Source organism: Microcebus murinus, chromosome 3 (genome assembly GCF_040939455.1).
Source record: "Microcebus murinus isolate Inina chromosome 3, M.murinus_Inina_mat1.0, whole genome shotgun sequence".
In the NCBI taxonomy this organism is placed as follows: domain Eukaryota; kingdom Metazoa; phylum Chordata; class Mammalia; order Primates; family Cheirogaleidae; genus Microcebus; species Microcebus murinus.
The window spans coordinates 112,793,546-112,812,905 of record NC_134106.1 but is presented as its reverse complement, the minus strand read 5'-3'; the positions used below and the strand labels follow the sequence as shown (position 1 = coordinate 112,812,905).

General features: G+C 37.9%; 1 protein-coding gene and 1 pseudogene across 3 annotated transcripts in view; both read left to right on the top strand.

Moving 5' to 3' along the window:
- The first annotated feature begins 754 nt into the window (after window positions 1-754).
- Window positions 755-3,233, top strand: LOC105865385 (signal peptidase complex subunit 2 pseudogene; annotated as a pseudogene).
- Window positions 3,234-8,619: 5,386 nt separating this feature from the next.
- The window catches only part of TMEM156 (transmembrane protein 156), a 45,661-nt gene continuing 34,920 nt past the window's right edge, over window positions 8,620-19,360 (top strand). For all 3 annotated transcript variants that reach the window (XM_076001181.1, XM_076001180.1, XM_012753989.2), the window contains exon 1: window positions 8,620-8,782. In XM_076001181.1, coding sequence (XP_075857296.1) covers window positions 8,695-8,782 — 88 coding nt within the window. In that variant the 5' untranslated portion in view covers window positions 8,620-8,694. The remainder of the gene's footprint in view (window positions 8,783-19,360) is intronic.

The window sequence follows — 19,360 nt, the reverse complement described above, 5'->3', positions numbered from 1 at the left end:
TGTGCCCCTTTGTCATCAACCCCTCCCTCTATCCCCAGCCTCTGGCAACCACTGATCTATTTTCTGTCCCTGTAGTTTTGCCTCTTCCCAAGTGTCATATTAATGACAAGGCCTTCACTAACATCTTTATGTAAGCCAATATGTGTCCTGCCCAACTCTGTGCTAGCACGTCACACCCTCATACTTTGCCTTATTTTTTTCAGGACACTTAACATTAATTGAAATAAATTATTTTCATTATTTACTTGATTATTATCTCTCATTGGAATGTACATTCCTGCCAGAAAGTGAGGGCAAGGACGTGGCCTGTTTGCTACCAGCTCTCCAAGGTGTAGACACTGCCTGACATTTTGTAAGTGTTCAGCAAATATTTGTCAAATGAACCACAACATGAATGAAGAGATTGGAACTTTCAGGCCCTCTCTCCATACTCAGGCAGACCTCGTTAAAAAGAGATTATATTTCTCCACAAAATGTGTTAATCTAAGTATTGCTGTGTTGCCAAAGTAGATGGTTATCTGCCAGTAACAATTAGAAGTAATTAGGCTGATCCGGATTATGGATTGTCTTTTAAATTCACTTTCTGGATGATTAGATCACCTACAATAGAACTGGCCTAAAGTGTGTAAAATGGAAATAATGACAGTAATGAATTCATAAGGTTGTTATGAGAATTAAATGACCTAATATAAGTGAAGTGTTTCATGCAGTGCCTTAACTGGGAGCTCTTTTGTCCACCCAGGGACATCTGGCAATGTCTGGAGACTTTCTGTGGTCAAAATTGAGGTGGGGAGGGCTGCTGCAGGCTGAACATGCTACAGTATATTGGACAGCCCCCGTGACAGAGCAGGACCCATCCCGAAATGTCAGCAGTGCTACCAGTGAGGGCCCTGGGTCGGTGCAGTGTCGGGCACATTGCAAAGCTATATTTGTGTTTGCTATTATTGTTTTATAAGTGACCCTTCTTAGCAAATTTTCTCACCCAGCCTGAGGGTGGAGATGTAATTTGGTACTGGGTTGAGAGCACTAAGTCTGCATTCAGACTCTGTGGGTTTGAAACCTAGCTTTACCCTTTATTAACTACGTGATTCTTGAGCATGTTACTTAACTTCTCTATATCTCATATTCTTTGTCCGTAAAATTGGAATAATAACAGTAACTCCCTCAGAGAGTTGCTGGGGGATTGAATAAAGTAATCCATATAACACATTCCATACTGCAGTAGCACATAGTAAATGTTCAATAAATGTCATCGATCATTGCTGCTATTGCTATTGACCCCAAAATAGATCTTTCCACAGACTATAGTGAAAAGATTGAGGATAGTTTCAACTAGGGGAAAAAATAGAAAATATTTTGCTCATATAAAGTATATACAAGTGTATATTTCATATAATAATAGACAACTACATAGAAGTTAAATTTAAACTATCCTTTTTAAGTTTGCTATTTATTATTTTCTAAAAAGTATATTGCTCTTGCTTTTCTGGTAGATTATCTCTTGAAATAAAAGATTCTTTCATTTTAAAAATTTGTATATAGCACACGATGTATGATTATTTAATTAAGACATTAAATCTTGGTTAGAAGTATAAATACATTAAGTATTTAGAGAACCTGGATCTCAGATATGAAATGTAAGACCTGGGAAAGTTAAACAATGTAGTAGAAACAACCTCTTGTGTTTTAGGTTTATTAATCTCTTATTCCTTGATTAAAACAGAAGGGAGACGCTCACAGTGGGTAAGTAATAGCAGATTTGTAGCCATTTGTAGCAGTTCCTAGATTTTGTTTTTATAATCTTACGTTTGTGAAGGTGCTTGGAAATTGTAAGAAAAAAGAAAAAACTCTGAACACGAGACGCCGAGGCGAACAGGCCGGCGGCGGAGGCCGTGGCGGGGCTGGCGGTGGTCCCGCTGCAGGGCGGGCAGTAGCCGTAGCGGCTTGTTGGATAAGTGGAAGATTGATGACAAGCCTGTAAAAATTGACAAGTGGGATGGATCAGCTGTGAAGAATTCTTTGGATGATTCTGCCAAAAAGGTACTTCTGGAAAAGTACAAGTATGTGGAGAATTTTGGTCTAATTGACGGTCGCCTCACCATCTGTACAATCTCCTGTTTCTTTGCCATAGTGGTTTTGCTTTGGGATTATATGCACCCCTTTCCAGAGTCCAAGCCTGTTTTGGCTCTGTGTGTCATATCCTATTTTGTGATGATGGGGATTCTGACTATTTATACCTCATATAAGGAGAAGAGCATCTTTCTCGTGGCCCGCAGGAAAGACCCTACAGGGATGGATCCTGATGACATTTGGCAGCTGTCCTCCAGTCTTAAAAGGTTCGATGACAAATACACCCTGAAGCTGACCTTCATCAGTGGGAGAACAAAGCAGCAGCGGGAAGCCGAGTTCACCAAGTCCATTGCTAAGTTTTTTGACCACAGTGGGACACTGGTCATGGATGCATATGAGCCTGAAATATCCAGGCTCCATGACAGTCTCACCATAGAAAGAAAAATGAAATAGCCAGTTCTAGAAGCAGTCCTCTTTCTGCTGGGTCATGCCGAATTACCGGGTGGGTGGGGAAAAGAAACAGAAATTAAAATGGGTAAAGCAAGAAATGTTAAAAAAAAGTCCCTGTTTTGTCCTGAAATTTTAGTCCATTCTGGATGAATGGGAATTTTCTAGCACAGATATGAGAAGTTGTAGCTCTGATGTCTAGCTGTAGCCTCCTTGGTCTGCTGATTGTGTTGTTTTGATTTGCTTTTCTAGAAAAGCATTTTTGCTAAAATCTGTACAGACTTTTCCTTTGAACCTAGTAGTACTTTATATAGTATAGCTTTGTGCCATGCAGCATTTGAAGACTCACTTTAAGAAAATTGTCAACACTGTTGCTGACTCTGTGTTAATTCCTATTTCAACAGCTATTTCCCTTGAAGAATTCAGGATACAACTTCTTGTGTAGGACAGCTTTCCTTCACACACCATTTTTGTGGGTGTGTATAAATCTGACTTGAGGAGAATTTAACAAAAAACACAGCTTTTTAATTTAAAACAGACCTTCTGCCTGTTACATTTTGTGCTCTTAACCAATTAAAGAAGCCAATGGCATTTTTAGTTTTATATTGTCTGTTTTCCACCAATATATCCCTGTTGATTTGTTTGTGCCCTTTATTAACTGCCATTTTCTAAAATTTTTTTCAATAAAAGGAAAGAAGATGTGAAAAAAAAAAAAACTATGAACATGTGCTATTAGCATTATCATCAACACTACCAAGTTATTAGAGAGTGAAATGTTTCCACTGCAAGGGGTAAGGCCAAGCTTTTTATGTTTGTTAGTATGTGTTCCAGGCAGCCAAAATCAGGCTGCAAATAGATTTTATATTTAAAAATAAACAACTACTTGTTAAATAACTACTGATAAACTATAAATTATTTGATACAATATTATAAATACAATGAGGAACTATGTTTCTCAGCATAACACTTTTAGGTACACAAACCACCGTGTTTTGTAATGTGTTACAAAATAATTGGGTGGGAAAACTCTACCGTATACAAAATGAAGAGGCAGATGACAACCTGGGGAAAATGTTTGCAACATAGATGCAGAGGACACAGTCTCAATAGAGAAAAGAGGCCTTTAACTCAACAGGAATGATATGAATGCTCCAGTAAAAGACATGAACAGGCTATTTGCAAAAGAAGACATTAAAATTGCCAGCAAATATGAAAAATGTTCAGAATTACTATCAAACAAAGAAATATAAACTAAACACTTTCTTTTCTTTTAAATTGGCTAGTGGTAGGCTGGGCATAGTGGTTCATGCCTGTAATCCTAGCCCTCTGGGAGGCCGAGGCGGGTGGATCACTCAAGGTCAGGAGTTCGAAACCAGCCTGACCAAGGGCAAGACCCCGTCTCTACTAAAAATAGAAAGAAATTAATTGGCCAACTAAAAATATATAGAAAAAATTAGCAGGCATGGTGGCTCATGCCTGTAGTCCCAGCTATTGGGGGTTGGGGGAGAAGGCTGAGGCAGGAGGATCGCTTGAGCCCAGGAGTTTGAGGTTATGTGAGCTAGGCTGACACCACGGTACTCACTCCAGCCTGGGCAACAAAGTGAGACTCTGTCTCAAAAAAAAAAAAAAATCGGCCAGTGTTGAAGTTTGGTGATATATGGGCTCTCGTACGTGGCTAATAGAATGTGTATAGACACAATTTTTCTGCAAGTCCGTTACAATATGAATTAAGAACTTCAAAAACCTTTATGCTCTTTGTCTCAGGATTCTACTGTATAATCAGACTCACACAAAGATTTGTGTGTGTTCACATTGTGGTGATATATATAAAATTTGAAAAATGACATAATTAGAATATGGTTCAAGGAATTATGATCCATCTGTGGGCCATTAAAAATTGAACGCAGTCCTCAAAAATAACTTCTGCATTTTTCAAGTTTGGGTGACTGAGAGATATGGTACAGGTAACAGAGGTTACTGGAGGAGGAGAGCACAGGTGTAAGGGGATCCATCAAAAGAAGAGTGCCAGGCTCGGGGGTGTGGCCCACACTTGTAATTCCAGTGCTTTGGGAAGCTGAGCCAGAAGAATCCCTTGAGGCCAGGAGTTTAAGACCAGCCTAGGCAACATAGTGAGACCCCATCTCTCTAAAAAAAAAAAATAGCCAGGTATGGTGGTGTGTGCCTGTGATCCCAGCTACTAAGGAGGTTGAGACAGGAGGATCTCTTGAGCCAGGAGTTGGAGGTTGCAGTGAGCTGTGATGATGCCACTGCTCTCCAACCTGGGCAGTGGAATAAGACTCTGTATCATAAAAAAAAAAAAAAGAGTGCCAGGCAGCAGGGGAACCTTTGGCCCTTGGCTGCCCACAACTCCTCGAGGTAAATATGTACATTAAATTCTAACAATAACCCAGAGTCATACACTTAAAGGTTTAGCATTTTCTACAACTCTAATCTTCATAATACCTAAATCAAAGCCATAAATAACATTGTTAAAGAAAATTTCTTACAAAACAAGAAACTTTCTACTCCAGGTTTATGTTTATGTTTCTTTTCCGTTGCTTCAGTTTTATCTTCAAAATAAAATAAGTTAAGTAAAACAAAGGTTAGCACAACTTATGTTTATTTATTTCTGAGGCACTATCATTTTAAGATGGATTACCTACAAGAAACTGCAGCTTAATTCTTAAATTTCTGGTGTTTCAAATGCAAATATTTAATGATGTATTTTATGTGTTTAGTGATTTCAGTTGTAAAACATTTTAGTGGATGAATTAGGATAATCAGAAAAAAACAAGACATTTTGAGCCTTTTGTTAGTGGATAAAAAGCCAAATTCTGTAAAATAATTTAAAGAGGTTTATTCTGAGCCAAATGTGTGTGACTGGCTCGGAGCACAGGCCCGAGAGGTCCTGAGCTGGATGCAGTTTGGTTTCGTGCCTTCACGGAGACAGGAACTGCATGTAGGGCCCTAAGTCAATACGTGGAGGGCATAGATTGGTTTGGCGAGAAAAAATGGGACATCTCAAGGAGGGAGGGAGTTACTGGTTATAGGTGGGTTTAAAGATTCTTTGATTTGTAATTGGTTAAAGAAATGAAACTTCATCTAACAGCTTGGAGTGTTTTAACTTAAGATAAGGATGTCTGTTAATCAGAGACAAGACACTGGACATTTAACGAAACTCAATTGACCTGTTGGGTAAATTGGTGGCCTGCAGGTATGGTTTAAGCTTTGTCTTGTGTAGCCTTAGGCCTACAAAGGATGTCTCCAAGAAGGAAGGGACGCATGATGAGGCCTGTCTGACCCCCCTTCTCATGTCAGCAACTCAGCTTTAGGGTATTTCTAAGGCCCCCTTGGCCAAGAGAGTCAGTCAGTTAGGAGGCTTAAGATTTTATTCTAGCTCATACTTTAATTTTAACCTTTGTGATTGAATCTTGGAAGATTTGACCCAGCATATATTTGAAATTTGTCATTAGCTATTATTCTGTTAATACTTTAAGCAGTTAGTAACTGTAGGCATAAGGATCAAAAGTATTTCTAAAAATTGGATTAGTGTTAGAGTGGGGAGCTTAGGGTGCAGGCTGAGAAGGAATTCTTGACACAAAGATTAGAATAGTTTTAAAGAAAGAAAGTTTATTTACTCCCCAAAGGAAGTAAAAAGGAAGGGCCAAGCACAAGAGAAAAAAAAGGAGAGGTGCTGGCCCCCAAGGCTAAGGGGCTTGTGTTTTTTTATCTGGGCTTGTGAAGGGTAAAGAAAAATGTATTGTTGTAGGCTGATTAGCAGGAGACAGCTGTGAGATGTTAGGATGTTCATTTTTTTTCCCCTTGAGGCTGTTTTATCAGTTGCCTCTGGAATGTGGTCTGGCCAGTCTGGCCTGGATGTCCAGGAGGAGGATTTACACTCCCTTTCTGTCTGCTCAGATCTTTTCAAAAGCTGTAAAACACAATCTCCACAAGTGGTTAATCTTAAAGACAGTGATTTAAGACCCAGGTGGTTAATCTTGAAGACAATGAGTTACTGTGTGTAACTCTTAACAGCCTGTTAATCCAGGCTGTTACTCAAACATGGGGCAGTGTTACATAATTTATTTTTCTCCATTAGACAGTTTATTAGCAAGGCCATCCTATCAATTAGCACTCTATAGAACAATTGTGGAAAATAAAAGATTCCTGAAATATTTGAGGGCATATCATAATTTTCTCATGATTTGCTAAATCAGAGATGACACACTGATGTCCAGCAAGTGCAGTACAGGCTGACTGTGAGATACTGATTCCTATATCTGCAGAGCAGCCAGGCTGGGGCCTGGGGTTTAGGGTCCCTGGGCTGCTCTCCTGACATCCACCATTGACATCACCAGAGAAGCCAGCTGCAGAGCACGCGGGCCAGCCCATCAAAAGCAAAAGGCTGCTAGGTAAATTTGTCTTCCAGGTGTCCAAGAATAGGTGTCAAAGTGACAGGAAGTGTGTGTGAGGGTGTAGATTTGGAAGAAATACTACCACACACACACAAAAACCCTTACAAATCAATAAAATTTGATATGGACAAAAGAACTAATAAACGAACCAAAGTATTGTTGGAAAATTTACACAGAAAAGAATAAGTACTAACAAAACTAATTTAAAAAGTAATCAAAATGAATTAAAAACTAGTGAAAATTAACTAGAAACTAAAAATTAAAAACTAATCAAAATTAAAATGGAAAAAATAGAAGTGGTTTTACTACCTTTTAAAGAAAATTGATCAGGAATTAAATTGAATTAATGGTATTAAGTCAGTACTTTCTTAATAAATTTCATTTCATTGGCAAAATTATAGTTGTAATGTTTATTTTAAAAAATAAGAGTCAGAATGCCTGGGGAATCGAAACAGGGTCAAATGGGGCATAGATTATTCAGTGACCACTTGGTGAAAACTCGAAAATGGGGAAGGATTAGGGGACAGGGCTTCCCACCCGTCTCCATCAGCATTTCCACAGAGACCACCACCTGGCCTATGTTTCTCATTCAGTATACATTGCAAGCCATGACTCCCAAATTCCTCCCCTCCTTAGAGGGGTCCTTGGTGCTGTTCTTAAATTAAGTCAGGTTTGAAGTCCTTCTCCCATGTTGACCGTTCTTAGACTCAGGCCCTACTGTCTCCTAACCTGTGATTCCCATCTGTCCATCAAATTGCTGTGCCCAATCAGAAGAGAACACAGTTAATTCTTACTTAGTCTATTCACAGCACGCCTTTATCCCCTGCGTCCTACTCCCTATCCACCCACTCTTCCATAGAGCCCAGGTTTGGGTGAGAAGAAATAGGATAGTTAAAAGATGGGAGGTGGAGGTGCAGGAGTCAGTGAGCAGGGAGAAAATGATTAGAGATATTTGTTGCCATTTTTTTTAAGACCAGGAAACAAGAACAGTGGAAACACTGGATATCTGGATTTTCTAAGTAAAAATATTTGTTTGCATATACACTTTATTCACCACAAATTTTCCCTACCCTTAGTATTTTATTTCACTGGGATTATCATAATGAAAGATCTTTTTTTGAAATAGGAACTGACAATGTGAATTTTATAACAATAATCATAGTGATTATAGGCTTAATGTTAATGAGTTCTATTCTATTGCTGTATACAGTAAAGTACAACCAAAATTTTGCATGTGCCTTTAGTTTATCCTCACATTTTGTACTGTTTACTGTCTTCTACATATACTGTTTTCTGAACACCAGAATTCAGCACAGCACCTGGCACTAAAAAGGGATCAAAAGTCATTTAATAAGTAAATAAATGTGTGATATCCATACAATCTAGACATGACTGACATTGATCATCTTATTTTTGGTAAGTATATTGTGGGTTTATATTACTCACACACATTGGTAAACATAGGGAAAGAGCTTCAGATTTCTATGAGGACAAGACCCCCTTGCTTCTTGAGATCATTTATTTTTCTTGTTTAGAAGATAGTTTGAAAGTGCTTATTAGAGGGTAGTTTTTTTTATAATGGAAAGTGGCTCAAAAGTGAAGTCTCAGTTTACGGCCTCTTTTTTCTAAAGACTTACCCAAAAGGAAGTAAGTATGAGGTGAATTGCATTAACTGGAAGTACCGCAGAGATGAAACTTAAAACAGGAAGCCACATACCATCGATGTACTGGGTGGCAGCACATTTGTGTCATGTGAATAGACATGACAAAAACAGCCCTCCTTAAATTATTTGTGGCAATAGTGATCACATTCATTTTAATTTTGCCGGAATATTTCAAGACATCAGAAGGTGAGTGTATGATTATAATCTAGCTTTCCTTTCTTAATTTTTAAAAATGGTTACAGCTGATGGTTACAGGAAATATTTTTGGGTTCACGCTACATGGGCTAAAATTCTGTGTCTGAAAAACTAATAAAACAAGATTGCAATTTTAGTTACCTGTTAAATAGCACAGTAACCTTATTCATAGTACTTAATTAATGTAGCATACATAAAAATGAAAAGAAATATTTAAAGTCTGGAGTCTTAGATTTGAAACATTGAGTTTACAAAATCTTATCACATGATTTTGCTCTTTGAAAGTTTCCTTCGAAACAGTTTTAAGTATGATTTTATATTGTGGAATTATTTAACAAAGAAAGTAGCATTTATTACATTAAAATTTTTTGAATTCCTTTGCCACAACTATTTCACACAAATAGTTTACTGTCAATTTTTGAAAAGTAAGAGTATTTACATATTTTGAAATAAGGTGAGTGCAAATTTAAGCAGATGTGCATGTGTATTTGTGACTAGAGAAAAATGGAACAAAAGTAAATTCTGTGAACATTTCTGAAAATTGTGATATGATTGCTGAGACCTAGATTATGAAAAAATATATATAAATTTAAACTATTTTTATATGTTAATAGAAGATTTGAAAATGTATTAATGTGATTGTTTGGATGGCAGTTGTGCTCCCTCATAGTTTATAAGGACAAAAAGTAAAAAGAAAATGCTGTATTCTAGCCTCGAATTTTTATTATATGAGCATGATTAAAATCAGAGAAAAACTTATATTTAATGACTTACTGCAATGAATATTTATTGTTGCATATATATGATGCTAAGTAGCCAGATAAAAATATTCTTGCTAATTATATTGATGACATATTTCAATGATTATTTAATGTTGCATCTACATGATACTAAGTAGCCAGATAAAAATATTTTTGCAAAATAAACACTATGACTGCAATTTGGTTTTCTGGCATTATATTGCTTAGATTAAGTAATTATAGCACATATTTTTAATGCTTGATTTCACTGGGTGAAAATGTTACTACAGTAATAGTTAGAATAAAGATAATCTATTTTTAAGATATTGTGGGCTGAGAGTAAGCTCATTTAATAGTTATCGAAGGTAGGTCCTATATATATACATACATATACATATATCTATGTATTTATAGATAGAGAACCTACAGATAGATATAGGACCTCTCTCTCTCTCTCTCTATATATATATATATATAGAGAGAGAGAGAGAGAGAGAGAGTGTGTATATATATGTGTATATATATGATGTGTGTATATATATATATACATACATCACCTCCAAAAAAATCAGGTTGGATCTAATGAAAACTGGGTAATCATCCCCAAAAAGATTTAATAAACTTATTAGCTAACTATTGGCTAGTATTTTATAAGAACTGGTGCCTATAAGAGCATGTAAAGATTTTCCTTTTGGGGGCGGACATATTTTTTTTTAGTTCTTATTTCTCAAAGTGTGAGGCATGGCCTTCTGGGCATGGAGAGCAGAAAGAAGACATGAAACATGGGGAAATTCATAGGAAGGGACAGGTGGAAGCTGAAGCAGCACCTGGTATTGGTGGGTAGAAGATAGAGCTCTTATAAAATCTACCTTAGCCAAATTTCCTTGGCTTAATAGTGTCATTCTTCATTTTGACAATAGTTACCCATCATTTATAGTGATGTTTGTTCTCCTTTTAGTAGGTTCATGACTGATGACGTCAGCTCCCAATACTGAGTTTACTGCCTTCCCCCAAATTTAAGATAGCTGTTTCTCTTTTCCTGGTCCAAGAACAGCATAGATATTTCTTCACACTATTCTTGGGGTGATAGTTATTTTTGTTTGTTTGTTTTAAGAAAATAGGTCTCACTATGTTGCCCAGGCTGGCCTCAAACTCCTGGGCTCAAGCAGTTCTCCCATCTCAGCCTGGCAAGTAGCTGGGACTACTGGCCCTTACCACTGTATCATGTTGGATTTATTTGGGAATTTTGTTTCAAAGAAGCCCTGCTTGAGGCTAACAAACAAAAATGTTTGGAAACCATTGCCTTCTCTTATATTATTTAGTGGGAGAAATTTTGCACAGAGCCACCATAAACAAAAAGTTGATTTAGGAAAAATGTTTTACATATGCAATCATGTAATAATAATGCTTTATATTTTTATAATGGCTTATGGATCACCAGGAACATATTTCTATAGCCTCGTTTCGTATAGTCCTATATTGGTTAAATTGAGGAGACATAATGAACATAATTGTTTTGCTTTTTTTTATTCATTTTTAATCACAGTTCTAGTTGTGATTAAATGAAATGAGTTGAATTGTCAACCAATATATTTCATAAATATAGTATCTAGTAAAATTATTTGATGATAAGCTAAGAATGTTCTAAAGTGTTACAATTAACCTTGTGAAATTCCCGTTTAGGCTTACCCTATCAGTTTCTTGTGGCTTTCCCCCCCCATTTTTTCTTATGTTCTATTCACTTTAATTTCTAAGATAAATACTATAAAATGATTTTGACTTATAAATTATTCACTGATATCCTGTCTTTAACATGTCAAATGAGTTCGAAAGGAATCTTAATGAGGAATAATGTATTCACAAGGTTTAATAGATTTGATTTCAAAATAATAAACCCTCTGAAGTCCTAAGTTAAAATTAGAGCGCTGTGTCTGATCATTTTTCATTAAGGATGTATCTGAGTCTCTGAATAATCTTTAGTAGGAATATTCAATTATCACAATTACACAGAGTAAGCTATTAATATTTAGTCTAACTTTACCAAACAAGGGGAACTTCTTTAATGTTTGAAAGTTTTAATGAGTTTGCATTAGGTATGCACTACTCACAAACTAACCCATTCTACGGCAGTGTTTTTAACCTTTCAGTGTATTTTAAAGGCAGATACAGTAGTGACTGAAATGGTTCAATACACTTATGTTGCATGTAAATAATGGAGATACAAAAGGAACAGGAGATTTATTTTGATTCAGAGCTTCTCAAAATTAAGGGAGCTATGTTGCTCCAAAATACAAGATTTTACTAACCTCTTTTTGTTGGACTTAAGTTTGAGAGAGACTTGGTTAACCCTCGTGTAAATCCAAGTCATCTTTTATTTATTAATTCTTTCACTTATCAATAGTGTCCACCTGTACTAGGAATCTGAGACCACAAAAATGAAAGGCAAGTCTTCCTTCAAGGAGTCAGGGAGGACTGACTGGCAAATAATTAAATACAAGACCTATGACTAAAATAGGGATGTAAACAAGGTGCAGTGGGAACATAAATGCTCCTTCAAGGTGTGTCTTGGGAAGGATGTTCCTTCTATTTTCATTTGCAAAGAGACATAACCACTGTCAGAGTTTAAATGTCCACCTAATATTCCTCCTTACCTACTTGCAGAAGCACTTTCCAAGAGAGGAAATAATAATTATTATTGATTTTAAAATAAAATGTTCTCATATCAATATCTCAAAAGTTCCAGAAGCTAGAAATTATGGTGAGTTACATAAGTGTACTCCCAGGGTTTGTGGCAATGCAGGACAAGAACAGCACAGATGAAAACACCTCAAACCTAATTTTATCTAGCTATTTTGACCGCCTTACTTTCTCTTAAGAGACAGATTGACATAAACTATGTTCACCTGCTTTTATTTCCCCTTCTTTTTCACACGTTCTGATGAAATGGTAGTATAATGAACAGGGAAATTGAAGGAAACAAAGGATAAAAGAACTTTAAACCCTTAGCAACTATAGGATAACCCCTGATTGGTATGAGCAAGTGTTCACATTATTTATGTCTATGTAAAGACCAGCATATCAAGGGTAACTGAAATTCATTTCCGGAAAGTGTTATTCCAGCTCTCAAAAAGGAGTACTTTATTTTCTTCTCATTGACTGGTTCATAAAATTTAATCAGAAATCCCCAGTTATGACTATTTACAGTTTTTAAAAATTTTAACAAATGCTCATATTTACATGTACCAGGTACTATGTATTGTGCCAAGTATTTTTACATATAATAACTGATTTTAATTCATTAAATATTTCAACTTATGGTGAATTCTCAAGAATGTTCTAAGCACCTTCAGAAAGAAGGAATAAAACTAGATGGATAAATTTACTTTGCTATAAGACTTCACTTCTTACTGAATTTTCTGAATCATTATAGTTTTAATATGGTTACTAATGGAGATGATACTGCTATGTATATATTTTAGACAATATGTGCTGGCAAAAAGAAAGAAAGAAAGAGAGAGAGAGAAAGAAAGGAAGGAAGGAAGGAAGGAAGGAAGGAAGGAAGGAAGGAAGGAAGGAAGGAAGGAAGGAAGGAAGGAAGGAAGGAAGAAATGTGCGGAATATAATGATTTATTGCTTTAGGAGACCTGGCCTTACTCTTTAATCTGTCAGATTGCAATAGCAACAAACCTTGCTTGGGCTACTTACTACCTGCTTGTCTCATTGTTTTGGTGGATAAATGCTATCTTAGGATATCTTTTTTTTTAATTTTTAATTTAATTTTCTTATTTTAGTGTATTATGGGGGTACAAATGTTAAGGTTACATATATTGCCCATGCCCCCCTCCCCCCTTGAGTAAGAGCTTCAAGCATGTCCATACCCCAAATGTTGCACATCTTACTTGTGGTTGTATATACCCATCCCCTCCTCCCCACTCCCACCCTCCCAACACCCGATAAATGTTACTCCTATATGTCCACTTAGGTGTCCATCCGTTAATACCAATTTGCTGATGAGTACATGTGGTGCTGGTTTTTCCATTCTTGAGATACTTCACTTAGTAGAATGGGTTCCAGCTTTATTCAGAAATATACAAGAGATGCTATATCACCATTGTTTCTTAAAGCTGAGTAGGATTCCATGGTAAACATATACCACATTTTATTAATCCACTCATGAATTGATGGGCACTTGGGTTGTTTCCACAGCTTTGCAATTGTGAATTGTGCTGCTATAAACATTCGAGTGCAGGTGTCTTTTTCATAAAGTGACTTTGATCTTTTGGGTAGATGCCCAGTAATGGGATTGCTGGGTCAAATGGTAGATCTACTTGTATTGCTTTGAGGTATCTCCATATTGCCTTCCACAGAGGTTGAACTAGTTTGCAGTCCCACCAGCAGTGTAGGAGAGTTCCTCTCTCTCCGCATCCATGCCAGCATCTGTTGTTTGGGGACTTTTTGATAAAGGCCATTCTCACTGGAGTTAAGTGATATCTCATTGTGGTTTTGATTTGCATTTCCCTGATGATTAGAGATGTTGAACATTTTTTCATATATTTGTTGGCCATTATTCTGTCTTCTTTTGAGAAGTTTCTGTTTATGTCCTTTGCTCATTTTTTGATAGGGTTGTTTGATTTTTTTCTTGCTGATTTTCCTGAGTTCTAAATAGATTCTAGTTATCAGCCCTTTATCAGATGTGTAGCTTGCAAAAATTTTCTCCCATTCTGTGGGTTGTCTGTTTGCTCTCTTGACAGTTTCTTTGGCTGTGCAGAAGCTTTTTAATTTGATCAGGTCCCATTCATTTATTTTTGTTCCTGTTGTAATTGCCTTTGGGGGTCTTGTTCATAAATTCTTTGCCTAGGCAAATGTCTAGAAGAGTATTTCCAATATTTTCCTCTAGGATTCTAATAGTTTCACACCTAAGGGTCAAGTCTGTTACCCAGCATGAGTTGATTTTTGTGAGAGGTGAAAGGTGTGGGTCTTGTTTCAGTCCTCTACATGTGGCTGTCAGTTTTCCCAGCATGATTTATTGAATAAATTCTTTTCCCCAGTGTATGTTCTTGTCTGCTTTGTCGAAGATCAGTTGGCTATATGAGGATGGCTTCCTATCTGGGTTCTCTGTTCTGTCAATGTCCCTGTTCTTGTGCCAGTGAAAAGCTGTCTTAATTACTACAGCCTTGTAGTATAGTCTGAAGTCTGGTAAATTGATACCTCCTATTTTGCTTTTATTGCCTAGGATTGATTTTGCTATACAGGGTCTTCTCTGGTTCCATACAAAGTGTAAAATTATTTTTTCTATATCTGTGAAAAATGATGATGGTATTTTGATCGGGATTGCATTGACTCTGTAGGTCACTTTGGGTAGTATAGACATTTTAACAATGTTGATTTGCCAACCCATGAGCATGGTATATTCTTCCATCTGTTTACATCCTCTGCTATTTCCTTCTTCAGTGTTTCACAGTTCTCCCTGTAAAGGTCTTTTACTTCCTTAGTTAAGTATATTCCAAGGTACTTTATTTTTTTGTTGTTGTTGCTATTTTGAAGGGAATTGAGTCTTTGATTTGGCTCTCACTTGTGCAATATGTTGTTGGCGTATATGAATGCCTCTGATTTCTGTGTATTGACTTTGTATCCTGAGACTTTACCAAATTCATTTATCAAATCAAGGAGTCTCATGGTTGAATCCTTGGGGTTTTCTAGGTATAATATCATGTCATCAGAAAAGAGTGAGAGTTTGATCTCTTCTGATCCCATTTGAATGCCCTTAATTCCGCTCCCTTGTCTGATTGCTGTAGGGAGGACTTCCAGCACTATGTTGAACAGAAGTGGAGATAGTGGGCAACCTTGTCTTGTTCCAGTTCTAAGTGGGAATGCTTTCAATTGTTCCCCATTCAGTATGATATTGGCTGTGGGTTTGTCATATATGGCTTGTAACATTTTTAGGTAAGCCCCGGCTATGCCTATTTTGTTGAGTGTTCTTATAATAGGGTGTTGAATTTTGTCATATGCTTTCTCCGCCTCTATTGAGAGGATCATATGGTCTTTGTTTTTGCTTCTGTTTATATGGTGAATTACACTCATAGATTTGCATATGTTGAGCCATTTCTGCATCCCTGGGATGAAGCCCACTTGGTTGTGATGAATTATTTGCTTGACAAGCACCTGGATTCGATTGGCTAGGATTTCGTTGAGAATTTTTGCATCTATATTCATAAGGGATATTGGTCTGTAGTTTTCTTTTTTTGTTGCATCCTTTCCTGGTTTTGGTATCAGGGTTATGTTTGCTTCATAAAATGTGTTGGGGAGAATTCCATCCTACTCGATGTTGTGGAATAATTTCTGCAAGACAGGCACCAGTTCTTCTTTGTAGGTGTGGTAAAATTCAGGTGTGAAACCATCTGGTCCAGGACGTTTCTTTTTAGGAAGGTCTCTTATTGCTATTTCAATTTCAGTACTTGATATTGGTCTTGTCAGAGATTCTATTTCTTCCTGGTTGAGCCTAGGGAGGCTGTGTGTTTCTAAGAAATTGTCCATTTCCTCCACATGTCTCAGTTTGTGTGCATAGAGGTTTTTGTAGTATTCATAAATTATAGCTTGTATCTCCGTGGCATCAGTTGTAATTTCTCCTTTATTGTTCCTGATGGAGCTTATTAGAGATTTTTCTTTTCTGCTTTTCATTAGTCTAGCCAATGGTGTGTCAATTTTGTTTATTTTTTCAAAGAACCAACTTTTTGTTTTATTAATCTTCTGTATAGTTTCCCTGTTGTCAATTTCATTTAGTTCTGATTTGATCTTAATGGTTTCACTTCTTATGCTGGGTTTGGGGTTGGTCTGTTCTACTTTTTCCAGCTCTTTGAGACAATTCATTAGGTTGTCTATCCATGATCTTTTTGACTTTTGGATATAGGCATTTATGGACATAAACTTTCCTCTCAGGACAGCTTTAGCTGTGTCCCAAAGGTTTTGGTAACTTGTGTCACCTTTGTCATTTAGTTCAAAGAATCTTTTGATTTCCATCTTGATTTCCTCGTTTATGAAGTGATCATTCAGCAGAAGGTTGTTTAGTTTCCATGACTTTGTGTAGAAATGAGAACTCTTGTTAGGATTGATTTCTACATTTATTCCATTGTGGTCTGAAAAGATACATGGTATAATTTCTATTTTTTAAAATTCTTTGAGACGTGCTTTGTGTCCTAGGATATGGTCAATCTTAGAGAATGACCCATGAACTGATGAGAAGAATGCCTGTTCAGTGGTTTTGGGGTAGAATGTCCTGTAAATGTCAGTCAGGCCCATTTGTTCTAGAGTTCTGTTTAAGTCCATTATTTCTTTGCTGATTTTCTGTTTGGAGGATCTGTCCTGTGGTCTCAGTGGGGTGTTAAAGTCTCCGACTATTATGGTGTTGTTGTTTATCCATTTGTTTAGATCAAGTAGAGTTTGATTTATGGATCTGGGTGCACCAAGGTTGGTAGCATATATATTTAGAATTGTTATGTGTTCTTGTTGAACTGTACCCTTCACCATTATATAGTGACCTTCTTTGTCTTTTATTACTTTTGTTGATTTAAAAGCTAAGTTATCTGTAATCAGCACCACCACGCAAGCTTTCTTTTGTCTTCTGTTTGCTTGTAATATTGTTCTCCACCCTTTTACCTTTAATCTAACTGCATCCTTGCAGGTTAGATGTGTTTCCTGAAGTCAGAAGATACTTGACTTGTATTTTTTTTATTCATTCGGCCAGCCTATGTCTCTTGAGTGGGGAGTTCAAGCCATTCACATTTATCGAGATAACTGATAGGTGGGGCAGATGTCTGTTCATTATGTTGGGTTGAACTTTGTTGCTTTTTTTTCTCTCTTGAGCCATTGTAGTATCTGTGCTTTGTTCTTTACCTTTGAGTACATTTACATTCGTGAGTGTTTATTGTGCTGATCCGTGGGTAACACTGTTTTGAGTACTTCTTGAAGGGCTGGTCTTGTCTTGGTGAATTCCCTCAGTCTTTGCTTATCTGAGAATGTCTTGATTTCTCCTTCATATACAAAACTTAGTTTTGCAGGGAATAATATTCTAGGCTGGGCATTGTTCTGTTTCAGAAGAGTGAGAATGGGGCCCCAGTGTCTCCTTGCTTGTAAAGCCTCAGTACAGAAGTCCGGTGTTATTCAGATTGGCTTTCTTTTGTATATTACTTGCTTCTTTCATCTTACAGCTCTTAGAAGGGCCTCTTTAGTTGATATTTTGGTCAGTCTGATGACTGCATGTCATGATGTCTTCCTGTTTGCATTGAATCTCCCAGGGGTCCTCTGAGCTTCTTGAACTTGTATATCGAGATTTTGAGCAAGGCCTGGGAAATTTTCCTCTATTATATCTTCAAATAGCTTGTCCAACCCTTGAGTGTTGTCTTCTCTCCCTTCTGGCAACCCTATGACCCTCACATTAGGTTTCTTCACATAATCCCACATATGTTGTAGGCTTTGCTCTTTTCTCTTGTTTCTCTGCTCTATCTCTGTGACTGATTTATTTAATTGGAGGGTGTTATCTTCAATCTCTGAGATTCTTTCTTCTGTTTGATCTACCCTGTTCTTGAGGCTTTCCACTGAATTTTGTAGTTCCCTGAATTGATTCTTCATTTCCAGGAGTTCGGTTAAACTCTTCTTCATTGTATCAATTTCTTTAGTGAATTTTTTTTCCAGGTCCTGGAGGATTTTTGTGGTTTCTTTGTGTTGGTTATTGAGTTGTTCTTGCAGGTTGTTGAATTTTCTTATGATCCACATTCAAAATTCCTCTTCTGTCATTTTGGTTGCCTGATTTGGGTTGGTGTCCGTTTCTAAGGGGCTGGTGCTCCTCTTTGGGGGTGTGTTTTCCGGTTGGTTCTTCATATTGCCACAGTTCCTTCACTGATTTCTTTTCATGTCGATCAGTTGTTGCTTCTTTCCTTTAGGTTTTTGTTTGGGTGTTCACACGTCTTGTTTAGTTTCTGTGCCAGAAGGTGGTGTCTGTGTGCGAGATTCGACCACTCCCTGTATGATGGGTCAGTCAGTGCCATGAAAGGGGTGTGCAGAATGTCCTCCCTGTCAGTATGTGGCGCTTGCTTGGAGGAACAGGCTATGCTGTTGTTTTTGTGTCCTGTAACCAGCTCTTGTTCCTCTAGAGAGGCACTCTAGTGCCTCAGGTGGTCGGTTCCACGTGTGTCCTCTTCTCCCCCTCAGTGAGGGCTGGTCTAGGAGAGAGTCTGGGTGGAGCTGGGTTGGGTAAGCCTGCCCTCAGGCACCACCAATGCCATTAGCAGAGGTCAAAGTTCTGTTCTCTGCTTCCGGGAAAAGCTGTCAGGGAGGGGCTGGAACGGCCCAGCTCAGTCAGAAAGTCTGTGTGTGGGGGTGGGGCTGTCTGAGACCCGCAGTCTGGAGCAGGCCTCGCTTCTTTCCACCCTCCCCAACTCCGCAGCTACTCCTGGGCCTCTGCCAGCAGGCCAGACCACACGCCACCAGGCCTCCCCTGGCTGTGATGCCGGCCAGGAGGTTCCCTGTTCAGGAACGCCACCTGGGCTGGGCGCAGGGCCTCCCTTTGGGAGGAGGGTTGCCCTCTAGGACGCTGATCTGCCCCTGAAGGCACACACACCTCAGCAGGCTGTTCACGAATATCCCTTCTGTGCCCCAGTTAATGTGAGACCTCGGTGCACAGGATCTGGTCTGCTGGTCTGACCTCTGGGTCCCAGAGTTCAAACTGTGTCCCCACCAGTGAGAGGAGTGCTGGTCTCAATTCACCCACAGGCAGCCCAAGCTGGGTCTATGTCTCTCAGCCTCAGGGTCTTCCCCGTTCTCCTGGGATCACCAG